General features: G+C 41.1%; 2 protein-coding genes across 3 annotated transcripts in view; one reads left to right on the top strand and one right to left on the bottom strand.

Annotated features, from left to right (window-relative positions):
- The window catches only part of LOC140277444 (cytochrome P450 26B1-like), a 452169-nt gene that overhangs the window by 355159 nt on the left and 84865 nt on the right, over positions 1-12145 (bottom strand). The gene's annotated exons all lie outside the window — the stretch shown is intronic.
- Positions 1-12145, top strand: part of LOC140276539 (poly [ADP-ribose] polymerase tankyrase-1) — a 67600-nt gene that overhangs the window by 24459 nt on the left and 30996 nt on the right. Inside the window, exons 1-3 of one of the 2 annotated variants that reach the window (XM_072371265.1) lie at positions 1594-1918; positions 2114-2150; positions 5283-5358. In XM_072371265.1, coding sequence (XP_072227366.1) covers positions 1813-1918; positions 2114-2150; positions 5283-5358 — 219 coding nt within the window. In that variant the 5' untranslated portion in view covers positions 1594-1812. Of the gene's footprint in view, positions 1-1593; positions 1919-2113; positions 2151-5282; positions 5359-12145 lie in introns of those variants that run through there. The other variant, XM_072371264.1, reaches the window with a different exon arrangement.

The following is a 12145-nucleotide window of genomic DNA, read 5'->3' as shown; positions in this document are numbered from 1 at the left end:
CAGTAGTGGACGACAGGAACAATATAGGAATAACCTATATCTGTTATTCCTCTGTATTTTTAGACAGATTGATCTTGTTGTATGTTTACAATTCTTTGCTATTATCGGAGTACTTTACTGTATCTGTAATGGAAAAAGTGTCAAGAAATAAGTCTTTATATGTTATCCTGTATAAGTAAAGGAATGAGAGAAATGAGCTGCTGATGTAAAAAAAAAATCTTTTTCCTTTTTTTAAACAAGGAGTGTGACCGTTTAAAAATTCATTTTGACATTTACAAGGTGCATTTGAATGCACCATTAGGTCTGACTGTCATAGGAAGCAATATAGACTTCAAAATTACTAATCAGTGCATTATGAATGCCCTTGTTGGCACTTTTCAACTTGACATAGTTTAACAATGAAAATTTCCCATTTGAAGTCTTTAGGTGGCGATAGCTTACCTTCTGTCTTTCGATGATTTTGGTTGCATTTACCTCTAAATTGACTGAGAAAATGTACTTAGATTCCAAACTCTGACTGCAGAAGTTAAACATTTTTAGTCAGACCAAAACCAAACTAATATACCCAGATAATGCAGTCGTAGCTTGATTTACCTCCGCATGTATACGCTCAACTGCACTCAAATGGGCCTTGGTGCTCTGCACATGCTCGAGAGTTCCATTTTTTTTTGCGTCTTTTTGCAAAAACAGTTCAGCCTAAGTACATATTAATACAGCTGAACTCCTAAGATGTCAACTCACGGCCGATTAAAGCATTTTCAGAGTGTCGCTCTGCTCTAATAAAATCCTGATTTTTATATCTGCAACATGACCTGACAAATAACCCTCAAGTAGCCTAACACCTGTGCAGAGAATTAGGCTGTACTTACAGGTACAATGATCTCCCACAGAGGTTTGAAGCAGCAGCATCAAGAGTCACGCTGGTTCTCTCACTCAGTCAACAGCATCCCGGGGTCTGACATACGTCAATAACTCAGATCTGCTCTCGTGCATGTGAACAGTCACTCTGTTATGGTACCAGCTCCCAGTTGGAATCTGGGATTCAAATCCCCTTCCTACTTTAAGGACTAAGCTGAAAACGTATCTTTTTTTGTAGAGCTGTTAGGTAATTCGTTGATCTTTTTATGTCCTTATGGTTGAATTTTGACTTTGGCTCTTATTAGTTTTCGTATAAATATTTAATTGCTATTGCAAATCGTTTTTATGAATACAGTTAATCTTTTAATCTTTTGCTCTCTTTCTTTTCTTCACGATTATGTATTTTGTTCTGTTGAGCACTTTGGGTTGCTCTTAAAATGCTTGAAAAGGCCTACATAAAGAAAAGCTGGGTTGAGTTGGGTACTCGCCTTTTGAATAAGCAGTGATTAAGTCTATGGTTCCAGATTTTTTTTCAAGCAACACTTGAGAGTGAATATAAATTAGCCGTTTCTTAAAGACAAAGGTGGATCTCGAGAGTCTCCTCCAACCATGTCCCTGAGAAGAAACGCATATGGGAAGGTGTGTTTTGTTGTGACTGTAGTAGCAGGGAGGCAGGGCGAAGCGATGGAGAGGGAGCTGGAGAGAGGGCGAGGGAGATAGGGGGAGGGGTTTGTTTATATCTGTTTTGGTTTTTTAATGGTAACTGCGCCCCCTGAGCTCACAGAGAGGGGAAAAAAAAAGAGAAAAAAAAAGAGCTATACTGATGAAGAGAAACGGGAGAGAGGGAGAGACGAGGACAGATGATGAACGGGGGACGATGGGAAGCAGAATGAGCAGCGGTCGAGAAGCTGGAGACCAACGCCGCGAAGGAGGGAGGGGTGGACGGACACACGGATGGATAGAGGCAGAGCGCGTGTCAGTCCGCTGCTCGTCGCCCAAACAATGAACGTGCTGTGGTCGCTGCCGGCAACACATCGTCACGGCAACCGTAGCCAGAGGGGTGCGCGCTGAGTGAGAATGGCAGAGAAAGGGGGTGTAGGGGGTTTAGATAGGAAGAAAGATGGTGTCTTCCCTCAGTAGATAGTGTGTGGACCTTTACATGTCTGTTCTGTCTGCTTAATCATGTGCGTTTCTGTGTGGTTGATGTGTGTTTGTGGCCAGTTGTCTGACACCATGATTTTCTGTAACCATCTAGGTGAATACAAGAAGGATGAGCTGCTGGAGGCGGCAAGGTGAGTACCAGACCCTGCATGCTCTTTGTTTTCATTTGGTTTCTCTCCTCTCCTGTTTTCCTGCTTTGTTATTCTTCTTCCTACTTTGTTACAGCCTAACGTCAGCATTTTCCCTTCCTTGTCCACTTTGCCTCCCTCTTATCGCTTTTCCCCCTTTCTTACTTTCTTTTCATCCTCTCTCCTGCAGCTCTTTATTTTTCTTTTTTCCTCATTTTCTCCCTTGTCACATCTTCTCTTCTCCATTATTTTGGTCTCAATCCCTCTGCCGTTTCAGTTTTCCCACCCATCATTTCTTTGTTCTTTGGCTTTTTTCTCTTATTTTTGCTCTTTTTTAAAAAATTTTCTTTATTCTGTCTTTACTTTTGCTTGAATTTTGTGGCTTTTTTTTTTTTTCTTTGCTTGCACACATTGACACTCTCTCAGCACCCACACTAGTCAGGTTTTTCAGATCCAGAGAGCTCAGTACTTGTGGGTCAGTGACACTTGTGCATTTTCGAGGCAAGTTTTGGTTGCAGGCAGTGCATGTGGGCTGTGTGTTTCCGTCTCTTGCATGTGGAAGTGGAATAGCTCTCATTTTGGGATTGTGGGTGGGTGGCTGAGTGCTTGATGCCTGAGCAGACCCCCTCCCTCTCCCATCCACACACACACACACACACATATAAAGGAGCAGCTGGCCTTGCATAGAACTACCCCAGTGTATTATGGGGTCAGTAGGCTGTTTAAATGTAAACTATGAACCCAGTGTAGCTGTCTCACAGCTGAGCCACTAACTGGCTGATCACCCATGTCACTCTCTGGAATTTCCTTTCTTACTTTATTTAGATTTGTGTTTAGTCAAACTCCCACTCATAGCTCATGGGATATAATCGCTTGGGATGGAATGTATATAGGACATAATGCGCCTATAGCTTATGGGACATTTGCCTGCTTTATGTGAACCTTTTTTTTATTCATGGTTCTGTAGGGTTTTTTTTTTGCTAAGTATTGCCGATAAATTATATGTAATATAGAATGTGCAGTTGTCAAAAATAGCGGATTAGAGGAATCCAGGGGAAGGAAAAAAAATGTTTCAAGGCACGTGATAGCGAATGGTTGAAAGAGAATATACATATAAGGATGTTTGCCCTGCAACACAATGCCCCTTTAAGGCTGTCAGTGAGCCAACAACAATGTCTACGCTGACCAGGAAAATGGTATCCAATATTTTGCATATTTGGTATTACACCTTTTGTCACTCTCTGTCTGAAATGCTCTGTTTTAGCTTCTTTCTCTTTAAGGCCCAATCTGATCAAAAATAGAGTGCTAAACCGCTCTTTTTTTCTTTTCGTTAGGTCAGACATGCTGCTAGGCAGGCATTTTAGCAATAGTTTACATGGTGATGGGTATCATTTCTGCTGGGCATTACTTTTGCAGAGAGTTAAAAGATAAGCGTTTGTGTTTTTCCAATCTTTTCACGCATTTGCACCATCTTGCTGTTGGTATTTTAGGACCAGGCCAGGAGAACTGTCAGTCATAGCTGATCAGCAGAAGGATACAATATGCAACTGCTGTCCAAGCGACGATGCGTAGCAACCGGGGCTGTCACTTTTTCAAACAAATTGAACAAATTGAAATAATGATGTATTTCTTAAAATGAGATTTTAAGATAAAACTGCTAAGTATATTGTAGCTCCATCACAAGTTCCCAAAACCCTTCTCACAAGACAGTGTAAATGTGTCTCATATCTCTGTGTATGAATTTGTATGCAGAGATTTGAATGCAAACAGACGCTCCAAGTGTCCCATTGTTCAAATGGATGTTCTGACTTCAGTGATAAAGTGTCGTAACACTGACTTTCTTTAACCAATGGTGACAAAGTAAACTGCTGTCTGATCAAAAAGTGAAGCGGTGTAAAAATCGCTCCATATCGTATTTACTCGAACCGATTATGAAATTCTTAAAGTTGTGTTCTATGCCAAAAGAAGACACCCTTTAGGGGCCCCTTATTGATTAGCTCTTCAGTCAGAATTCCTCTGATTCTCCAAACTGGAGCAAAGAGTGCTCCAGTGTAATTTGGAAAGTGATTTAGAAGGCTTTAATGAGATGAAAGTCAGACATGGGGAGCAGGTAAGCTGTCATCTCAGTCAAGAATTAGTCTGGAAGGGATTTCTGTACACTGTAACATTGTTCAGAGACTTATCCTTATTTTAGCTCCTTGGCGTACCGTCCACTCAATCTTGAACAGGCTTGAGGATGGTCTCGTATTTTATAAGAAAGCTGTAAAGCACATTTACCCAAATATGGAAATGTTCCTTTAATTTTTTGGAAGTTTTTTCTTTCGACTGTTTATTTACTTTTATCAATACCTTAGCATTAAGTACACTGGCAGACACACCCTTGATGTCGTGTTTTTCTTTCTGTGAGATCCTAAAGATGTTAGAAGTCTCGGTTGTATTCTGTAATACCCACAGTTTGAACAAGATAATGGGTGGAAGACACGGAGGATGCTGGGGAATGGAAGTTAAGGTGGGGTGAAAGAGGAGTGGATAGAGGTTGGTTCCTGCAACGGTGTAGGAAGGCAAGAGATGGGAGGAAATGGATAGAGCTCAAGCCTGTGGAAAGAGAGCATATAAATGTCTTTTTTTTCATTCTTTTTTTTTATAGAAAGTGAAAAGTGTAGAAACCAAGAGAAGGAAGGAGAGGCCCAACCAAAATGGAGAGAGGAACATAGAAGAATAGGACAATAGTTCTTTTTAAACTATCTGACAGCTTCTTCTTTTACGGCTGTCAGGCGGATGACGGTTCGATTGGCTGCTGCTTTGGCAACACTTCCTGGTGTCCATCCAATGTCAGGGTAGTGAGCCTAAGCCAGGAAGCACAGCTCAACAACGCAGACAAACTCTTAACTCCTCTCCAGCCAGGCCAAAGGGTCTATTGCAGTCGAGTTGAGAAGAAATTACACATACACACACCTTCACACCATCCCCCAAACATTTCTTTATGTCGGTCTCTTCCAGCAGATGGGGTTTCTCTGGTTTTTCCCTCTAGTCTCAGGCTTCTTATCACATTTTTTTTCCTTGCTGCTTTACTCATTCTCTGTGATGGGGTTATTTTTTCATCTGAAGTGTATGTCGGTGTGTTCACATTTGTAGGAGTGGAAATGAGGAGAAGCTAATGGCCTTGCTAACGCCACTCAACGTCAACTGCCATGCAAGCGACGGTCGCAAGGTAAGAGCAAAGTGTACGCACACAAAGACATTAAAGGGGTAACAAGCTCATCACCGACGGAGTCTCAGGACGCTCATTAACATTACAAACCACCCAGCCGGTGTTTTTTTTTTTATGTTTTCAGTTTGAACAGAAATGGGACACAAAGGCTGGTACTGGCAGCAGTGGGCTTCGGCTGCTTTCTCCACTGTCAGTCATTAAAATTATTACACGGAGAAACAAAACCTTCGCTGAATAAATTAGCACTTGTGCTGAACACTAGCAGCGCATTGCAACACACAAAACTCTGTGAGACACAGGGGCAAACAATACATTTTTAAATGTCAGTTTTATTCTTTTTTTTCTCCTTGGTATTGTGGAGGAGTAGTGAATCTGCATTAAGAAACTGGTATACAGCCGTTATTTACGCTATATTTTACTTTGCTGAAATTCCTATAGATCAAAAAATGGAGTAGAAGTAGTTGTACAGACCTGGGTATGTTCAGTGATTGTTTGATTACGTTGCAAATGATTCCCGAGTGTTGGTGCCTTGTGGTAATTACTTAGATGCTCAAAGAACTGACCAGAGAAGGATAGATTGAAAGGAACACTGATAAGGATTTCCCAGCATTGAATATCAAAGACAACTTAACAGTATTTCTAAAACCACAAAATGTTGTGATTCATTTCTGAATTATCGTTGGTTTTTTTTGCGTTTTGTTTCCTCTAACGTCTCGTTTTGCACTCAGGACCATCTTTCTGTGTGGTTGTGGTTTGAATCAATTTGACCGACAGTGTTCTCACAACATGAGCAAACTTAAACTGCTGTTTGGATTAAAACAGGGCTCAGTGCTCACTAGTTCTACAGAGAGATGCATCAAACATAGAAATCTCTGTTCAGCTGTTTTGTGTTTGCATCATAACTCTTCTTTCAGAACAAAAGGCTTTAGGTTCTGTAACCAAGGTTAACCCAGGCAACAGTTTCCTGAAGTTTTACTTTAATATCAGTGCCATTGGTCAAAATGCCACAAAGATCTATGGTACAACAGCACCCTTCCCTACCATGTCTTTACAGTCCTTCATGGATGATTTTAGCTGGCGGTGAAGTGTTCTAGCCCACTCCGCCCTTCTCTTTTACCGATTGTGCCTTATTTGATTTGGTAACGTAGCTTTGTGTGGCCATGCAAACATAATTTTGAATGCAGGTTGCTATCAATAATCCTTGAAACACGCTATTACCTTATGAGAGGGTGTACAGTGCCTAGTCTGAGAGCTCACACTAGCACACACATCAAACAAATTTCTCGCTACAATATGCCCAACTGACAGAAAAATTGTTGCCTGGCAATTTTATTTTCTGATGCTTGCATTTCCCTGGTATTGAACACTTCTTTAGGCACAGTCAAGTTGTAAGTCTTGACTTCACCCGGGTTTGTTTGTTAACAAGTTTGTGAACCTTAAAACTATGTACTTCTGACTTGTTTTGATCACATCACATAGAGGTCCATTTATTTCTGTTTAGTCTGATATCCTTGTTGGGATTTATAACAGTGAACAGTGCACTAGCAGAGTATTTTTGACTTATTCACTTTCTAAGTTATGGTAAATAACTTTTATTTGAGAGGTTTCAAGGTGACGTTCGCTTCTGGCACCCAGGGAATACAGCCCTCTCCTTTGCTTGGCTAGAAATAGAACATGCAAAGCTTATTTTTTTTAATGAAAGGGTTAGGGTTAGGGTAAGGAACCCACAACAAGCAGCACACAACAGATTGCATCAGAACCAGACAGTTTTCATACCAAAACAATCAGCTTTATCTCAGAGTCATGATACGCCGAAGTTGAAATAAAGACACTAATTATTAACTACATCGGCTACTCACACAGTAGAGCAACAAAAACAAATCAGCAAGTCGACGTATTCGGGCGGATATGACAGTCGGTCTATGAATTTGTTCCATTGGGTTGTGGAGCAATGGGAAGCGCCATCATTGACGTCTGCTGGAGGAATCCAGAGGTTAGACTTTATGGCTGGAGGTCATGCCGGGTATGCTAAACGAATTGCCAGGTATAGCACAAAGTACACTTGACTGCAGAGAAAAACTCTGTATTATTATTCTGTGGCTCCAGCATCCCTGCATGCGTCTGCAGGGAGCGCTGAGCCTCGGGTTCAGCTCTGCTGCGCTACAGCAGCACGTCTGGCTTATGACTGATTAGTCCCCTGGATGAATAACTGGAAGGAAAAACAGACTATTCTCTAGTTTTGTATTTTCTAGCTTTAGTTGAAGTACTCCCTGTAGTCCTCCACATCACTCTTTTCCAACCTGACAGAAATACAAATCGCCGCAGAACTGTTTTTCCTTGAGAGCTAAGCGACATTGAAGCTCTGTTCGGCAGCATTGATTGTCCAAACAGTTTTTGGGGGGGATCCCTTTGGAGTTCTTGTGGGAGCCTCTTGGGTTATATTCTAAAGAGTTATTCCTCTCAGCGTCTGAAATAGCACTTAGATCATCATCTGAAACTAAAACTCAATCAGAAAAACACTAAGCTAGTACATCCGTTCTAGCAAGCTACAGCTCAGTTTCAGTTAAGTAATATGATTGGAAGTTTTTTTTTTCCAGGATTGCTGTTTATCACTTCTTTGTCACTAAAGCAGACCTCATCTTATTTTATTGGTTGCTATCACTATGCATGAACAGTCAAGGAGCCAAAGGAAGCATTTTACCCTTGACTCTTGATAACTGTCATATAAATGCCACAGCATGTTTGAAAAGGCTTTTTTCCTATAATTATGGCCACTTCGGTGTTGTTGATGGTTCTCAGCTGCAGCTTGTATCCTTACTATCGCTTCCACGTCCATTTGTGAAAGAGCATCCTGCTGCCGTTATCCGTGCAGGCGGCCTGTCGGGGATGTGATACCCCGAAGGAAAATCACGCAATTTGAAATTCTATTGCGACACGAGGGACACGAGTTAGAGATCATTTGGAAAAGCTGAAATTTAATGGACCGTCAGTAGATTAATGCAACCATATCCAGAAAATAAAAATCGCACTAGGACACTTACTGAAATGACCTCTCCTGCACAATCTTCATTTGTCCCGCTCTTTAATTGCTCAGACTGAGTGCAATCATGCAGAGTGCATGTAATAAATTTTCCTGCCACTTTAGTTTTATCTTCATAATGGTTTGGGAAGTTACTGCTTGAATATACACCAGGGGTGCACACAGAAATTGTCACTTCTGCGTAGTGAGTATAGATATTAGGTTGTTTGAACAACAAGACTCCTGTCTTTGAACAAGATGACTAAGTAAATGTGAAGGTAAGAAACAAAAACAACATTCAAATCTTTTACATGTTAGATAAGATAAATTCTATTTAAAAGAGGAGTAATCTAAGCTAGTTTAACGTCTAAAAAGGGGATAGAATTACAATTCTTTTGACATGTTTCCCACTGGTTTAGGAAATTTCCCCCACACATAAAGCTTCAGTATTAAATTCATGCAGATTTGTGACCATTTACATTATTCAAACGGCACTTACTTTTGTAATAATTAAATAAATCTAATGAGGACATCTATCCTCATAAGCTGCGAGAGGCATTCACTCATGTAGACGATCCATCTCGCCACTCACACATCTATATGAGGACACCAGTGATAATCACTGACAAAACAGAGCGTAGCAGAGTGCTAATGATTGATTATAATGATTCTTCTCTTGAAATTAAATGAGCCACTTCCCTGTCTTTTCTCTCTCCTCCCCTTCTTGTTTTTGGTTTCACTCCGTCTCTCTCCGCTCAGCCACACACGCTCGCACAAACAAACACGAAGCCGGAGCATGAATGTTGTTTGCAGATGGCTCTTGGAGAATTAAAAAAGCTCTGCTTGTACACAAAATGCATGAGAGGAGCGGCAGAGAAGGAGAGCGAACGAGAGGGGAGAGGGAAAGTGACTTAAAGTATGTAGACAGTTTATGCACAAGTGGGACTGGATGATTAATAGCTTAACTGACATGTTAAAGATGTATTCCCGATCCAACAAATCTGGTTCAAATGTAGGGGTCATTATCAGGCCTCTGCAGAGCTTGAGAACAAGCTGATCCATTTCTTTGAATCGGGTGTGTGTCTTGAACAGGGAGGCATCTAGATTATGCAAGGGAAGGGGTCCTCACGACCAGAACTGGAAAACATCGTCTAAACTGACCCAGTTTTACTCATGCCAGCATGAGGCCTTGGTTAGAATTAGCTTGGGATAGGCATTTTAAGATAAAATGATTTCCGGATCGCTAGGAATTACTCACGCATTTTTCAAATGATCCCGCCACCTTGTGGTGGTAGTGACACATTACTGCCAGTTGACAGTTAAAACAACATGGTCCAGTAGCAAGACTATCTTTGAGTCAACGATTTGATTTATTGTGATTTACTAAGTATTAGCTTGTTTGAAATTCATTGCCCATACCTGGCTATGCTCGCAAGCACTCATCCACACATGGCTGCAGTTGCTTTGGTCTCACTAGTTTGTTGTTCTAACTGATAGAACTCATGAGAGACAATTGGGACAGTTAAGATCAGCCCAAACCTGGAGAAATGAAAGCAATGAGGGCTGCAGGCGATGAAGGACTTGCTGTCATCTTTAGTTTTAAAGCTACGTAATACACTAAAAAGGAAAGGATAGCGAGCAGCCTGTTTGTTTTAGTATCACGACCACAGCTGTACCACTGAACATGCAAAGGGCTTTTCCAAAAATGACAATGAAAAAAAGAAAGTTAACAGCTGGAAATCTCATACCTAGCCTGGGGGCTCCTTTGACGTAGTAGTCGAGGACAAACAGTACCTCATACCCTGAAATGACCTAATTTGTTAAGAGTCCTTGTTAAGAAATGCAGAGTCTAGGAATATTCAAGCTACTGAAATTTGGAAAGTAAGGAAGCAGTAGTTTTATGTTTTTAGAACTAAGAGCCATATTGAGCATCTGCAATATGGGATCCAAATGTTCACTGAACGTGCATGTAGACTGCAGTGGATCGGATTAAGCGTTCTGCGCATGCTCGAGATTTTTTCCCGGGATCGTCACCCAGAAGTCAAAGGAGACGATATTACTGTTGTTGTCGCCACAGTTGTGCATCGTGTTTGTGCCATAACCATGCTCATCATAAACGAAATGTAGAGGGACGTAGTTTCATCTTGCTCTTCGTTCGCCACCTTTCTCGAATGCCTTAGTTTTGTTGTTGTTGGTGCTGAAGACGTCAACTGGAAGTGGCTCTATTAGCAATAGTTAAGATGGGTACAGCGCCACCTATCGTACTGGGGTATGGCATGCTTTGTGCCAGTGATTCGATTCATTCACCGCCGTTTATCCAAGGAGAATTACCCTTGCTCAGATAAGGAGCATAACCCAACCATAACTATAATCGAGTTAATCTCATCATGTAGACCCACTGACTGTTTCTGCAGATTTAATGTCACAGTCTGACGGATCTTCAGGGTGTGTATGAAATTGAATTAAAAAAAACACCAAAAAAACAAAAAATTGACAAGACTGCTTTGAGGATACTGTGCAAGTGCATCAAAAATGATTATCATAGGTAAAAAAGGAGCATTCTTTCTGCTATTGATTGTGTGTGATACCTGCTCTGCTCATTCTCCTGTAACGTAATGTATCTTCCCCCTTTTTGTGATCTGGCTCCATCTCTTCTTCGTATTACACTGTTCTATATTATAGCCCTCGCTGTGTGTGTGTGCTCACATGTCTTGACGGTGCCTTCATTTTCATGACAATGATCCGTGCTTCCTGTCTACCCACCGTTTAAACACTTTTCATGTATCTTAATCACTGCAAAATGCTTGTAGCGCTTCCTCCTTGGTTTTCCGTGCTTTTTTTTTGTTGTTTTTTTTGTGACTACGCTTGACGCTTTGGTTTTCTGTCCGCCCCAGTCTGCTGTGAGTGGGAGTTTATTCGTGTTTTGTATGAGTGTGTTTGGCGGAATCTTGGTACCTGAATCACAGAATCGTCTCCCACTCGTGACCTTGCTGGCGTGAACATCGAGGCTCCAAACAGCTGGAGACCAATACCAAGATTCACTGAAAGAGGGGACTTCTGTTGAAGCCTTGTTTAGATTTCAAATATTTCAGTGTAGCTTCTTTTAAAGTCACACAGTCTAAACCAAAGCCATCGAGCTAGCATTAATTAGCTAACTTTGTTAGCTTTGGGTAGTTTTTCCCTTCCAGTGTTCTAACTATTTCCCGCTCGCTAAAACACTATTACTTATCTGTAGTTGAGTTTGCACGTATGCCACGGTAGTATACAGCGAATAATATAACCACTGGAGTTTTACTAAGACTTGTGTTTTTCATTTGGACAAAGCAACTGAGAAAGTTTTTACTCTTCGTTCAGCTGATTGAAGGTTGAATAAAAGCACAAATCTCTCTCTACAGCATGTCGAGCTGTGTTTTTGACTTCTTGGGTAATCTTTAAAATGCTCTCTAAAGATATCATAATGGCATTGTCGAACTATAAAGCTGCCTTTTTACCTTAGCTTTTACTGAATGGGGCTCTTTTCATTGAGTTTCTACTTCGAAAAATGTGCTTCCTATATGTAGGATCTCTCTTCTGCTGTAAAATCCTCATTTGTTGGTCTCAGGGTCACAGCCACCATGGCTGATATCTTGCTGTATGTCTGCTCCTGTTTACGAGTCCAGGTGAGTACGTGCAAGGTTGAAGGAGTGGCTGAATTGATCTTGACGATACTTTTTCAGTCAGTCAGAATGTGCAGTTTCTTAGAAACAGAATATCTTGAAATATTTAACT

Source organism: Leuresthes tenuis, unplaced genomic scaffold (genome assembly GCF_036924035.1).
Source record: "Leuresthes tenuis unplaced genomic scaffold, fLeuTen1.0.hap1 SCAF_19, whole genome shotgun sequence".
In the NCBI taxonomy this organism is placed as follows: Eukaryota; Metazoa; Chordata; class Actinopteri; order Atheriniformes; family Atherinopsidae; genus Leuresthes; species Leuresthes tenuis.
This window is presented reverse-complemented; position numbering and strand designations above follow the sequence as displayed.